Raw genomic sequence first — 2,049 nt, 5'->3', positions numbered from 1 at the left:
TGAGGAGAAAGAATAAAGGGAAGCAAAAAACAATCTCTGATGCACATCTTGCCTAGAAAATGTCCAGCATGCACGATGGGTTCTGAAGAAACCCCAGTGACAATTACAACACCGATTAACTGGAGCTCTAAACATCATCGTTTTATTGCAGTCTTTGCTCCCCGAATTGGAGTCATCACCAAATTAAGAGGCCACCAACAAAACCGCCACACATCCTCCACAATATATACGTGCTTTTGCTCTGATAGAAGTATGGTTTCCAATCAAGAAACATAGCTGAGATCCACCAGCAGAGATGCAGTTTCCCTTGGGAGAAGTAAAAATGGCTGAGATGGAAGAAGAAATAGAGGAAATGACTGCCCTTTCCCTTGGCAGTGGATCTGCTAGCAACAGCAAGCACTCCAAATCTAAGCGAGGCACTGGCTCCAACTCCAATCCAAAACCGCTTGTCCAACTCAAGGCCTTGTTCCCAGATCAAGGCAGCGATGATCACGACGATGGTCATCTAAGGAAGAAGCTACGGCTTAGCGCTGAACAGGTGACGGTGCTCGAAGGTGTCTATGAAGAACATTGCAACCTTGACGCGGTAAGTTCATGCCAAAACATTGCCTAGCATTTTAAGGCATCAGAACTCCCATGTTCTTTCTTATCATAGAGAAGTTGAGGCCATGATTACAAAACAATTAGACTGTGAAGCAAGGGCTGGCGAAGAGGCTGGACATAAAACCACGCCAAGTCGAAGTCTGGTTTCAGAACAGAAGAGCCCGGTACTTGCACTCTCACAACTCAGAATTGTCCATGTATTTATCACGGCGTTTGTAGTATGGTTTTTTGATAGGTGATTATGTCCACATTTTAGGAGCAAGCAGAAGCAGACGGCAGAGGATTATGAGCATCTCAAGAGAAAGTCCCAAGGGCTAATCAAGGAGAACCAGAAGCTGAAGATGGAGCTGCAGCAACTGACGAGTATTTCTCGGTATGGCAATACTAAAAATGGCGTCAACTTAGTTACCGTGTGCTCATTCTGCGACAAAATCTTCAGAGATCACCATGGCCAAAAGTATTTGTAAAGCATATGGATAAAGATCAGTATTTTAACGTTTTAACAACTAGAATATCTCCAGGGTTTCTTAAGAAAAATACAATAGTGAAATGTAAATAATGGCGCGGGGTTAAACCTTGTCAGTATTTGGCAAGAATGCTTCAGTCTTTCGTTGAATGACTCCGAGTCTTGGGTTCTTTTCGAACCATCGAGTCTTTGTGTGATAAGCAACTTCTGAATGAAAATTAAGTTATGATGACTTAGGTCGTTTTTTTTAACCTTGTTAGGAGAGCCTCCTACCGCATATGTATTAAGCAATCACAAAAGTAACTTTACATATTTACATGGGGGACCAACACCACACAGGGTGGAGGTGGGAGGGGGAAGAACTAAAGACTAAGCTAGTAGAAAATTAGTTGAGGTTTGCCACAAAAGCAGTAATAAACTGTCTCTTTTTCTCAGACACCCTATAACTAATGTTGGAGAAGTCCTTTATAAAGCTATTTTTCCAGAAGAGTGTGCGAATAGGCGAAAGCGTCTTACCCATCGTGGGAGCGCTGTTGCGTGTTATAAAGGCCAGGGGCGCACCTCCCTGAGATAGCGCATACAGTAGTTGGGATTACAATCTTGAGAAAGAAGAAAGAGGTAGAGATAAGGACTATGGTTAAGATAAATGTCCTTCCTAACTACCTAATGTATATGCGCAGGTAATGTAACCCTGACACGCTACAGAACTATGTTTAACACCCTCCCTTAATCACAACTTTATCAAGTTGAGATTATGTTTGACATCTTCAAAGCTTCTTGTGGGAAGAGGTTTTGTGAATCCATCTGCTATCTGATCCTTGGAATGCACAAAACGTATGTCAAGTTTCTTCTGAGCCACTCGTTCTCTGACAAAGTGAAAATCAATTTCGATGTGTTTAGTCCTAGCATGAAACACTGGATTGGCAGACAAGTATGTAGCACCCAGATTATCACACCATAAACATGGAGCTTGAGTATTT

At 42.4% G+C, this 2,049-nt stretch overlaps 1 protein-coding gene across 1 annotated transcript; it reads left to right on the top strand.

Annotated features, from left to right (window-relative positions):
• Window positions 1-322: 322 nt before the first annotated feature.
• LOC147985366 (homeobox-leucine zipper protein HOX19-like) lies at window positions 323-1,753 on the top strand. Its single transcript, XM_087541534.1, has 4 exons — window positions 323-586; window positions 688-767; window positions 860-976; window positions 1,750-1,753. Exons 1-4 carry the CDS (start codon window positions 323-325, stop codon window positions 1,751-1,753), a joined length of 465 nt encoding a protein of 154 aa, XP_087397660.1.
• The last annotated feature ends 296 nt before the right edge of the window (window positions 1,754-2,049 follow it).

This window comes from Triticum urartu, chromosome 2A (genome assembly GCF_056163025.1).
Source record: "Triticum urartu cultivar PI428250 chromosome 2A, HENAU_Tu73, whole genome shotgun sequence".
NCBI classification, from domain to species: Eukaryota; Viridiplantae; Streptophyta; class Magnoliopsida; order Poales; family Poaceae; genus Triticum; species Triticum urartu.
This window is presented reverse-complemented; position numbering and strand designations above follow the sequence as displayed.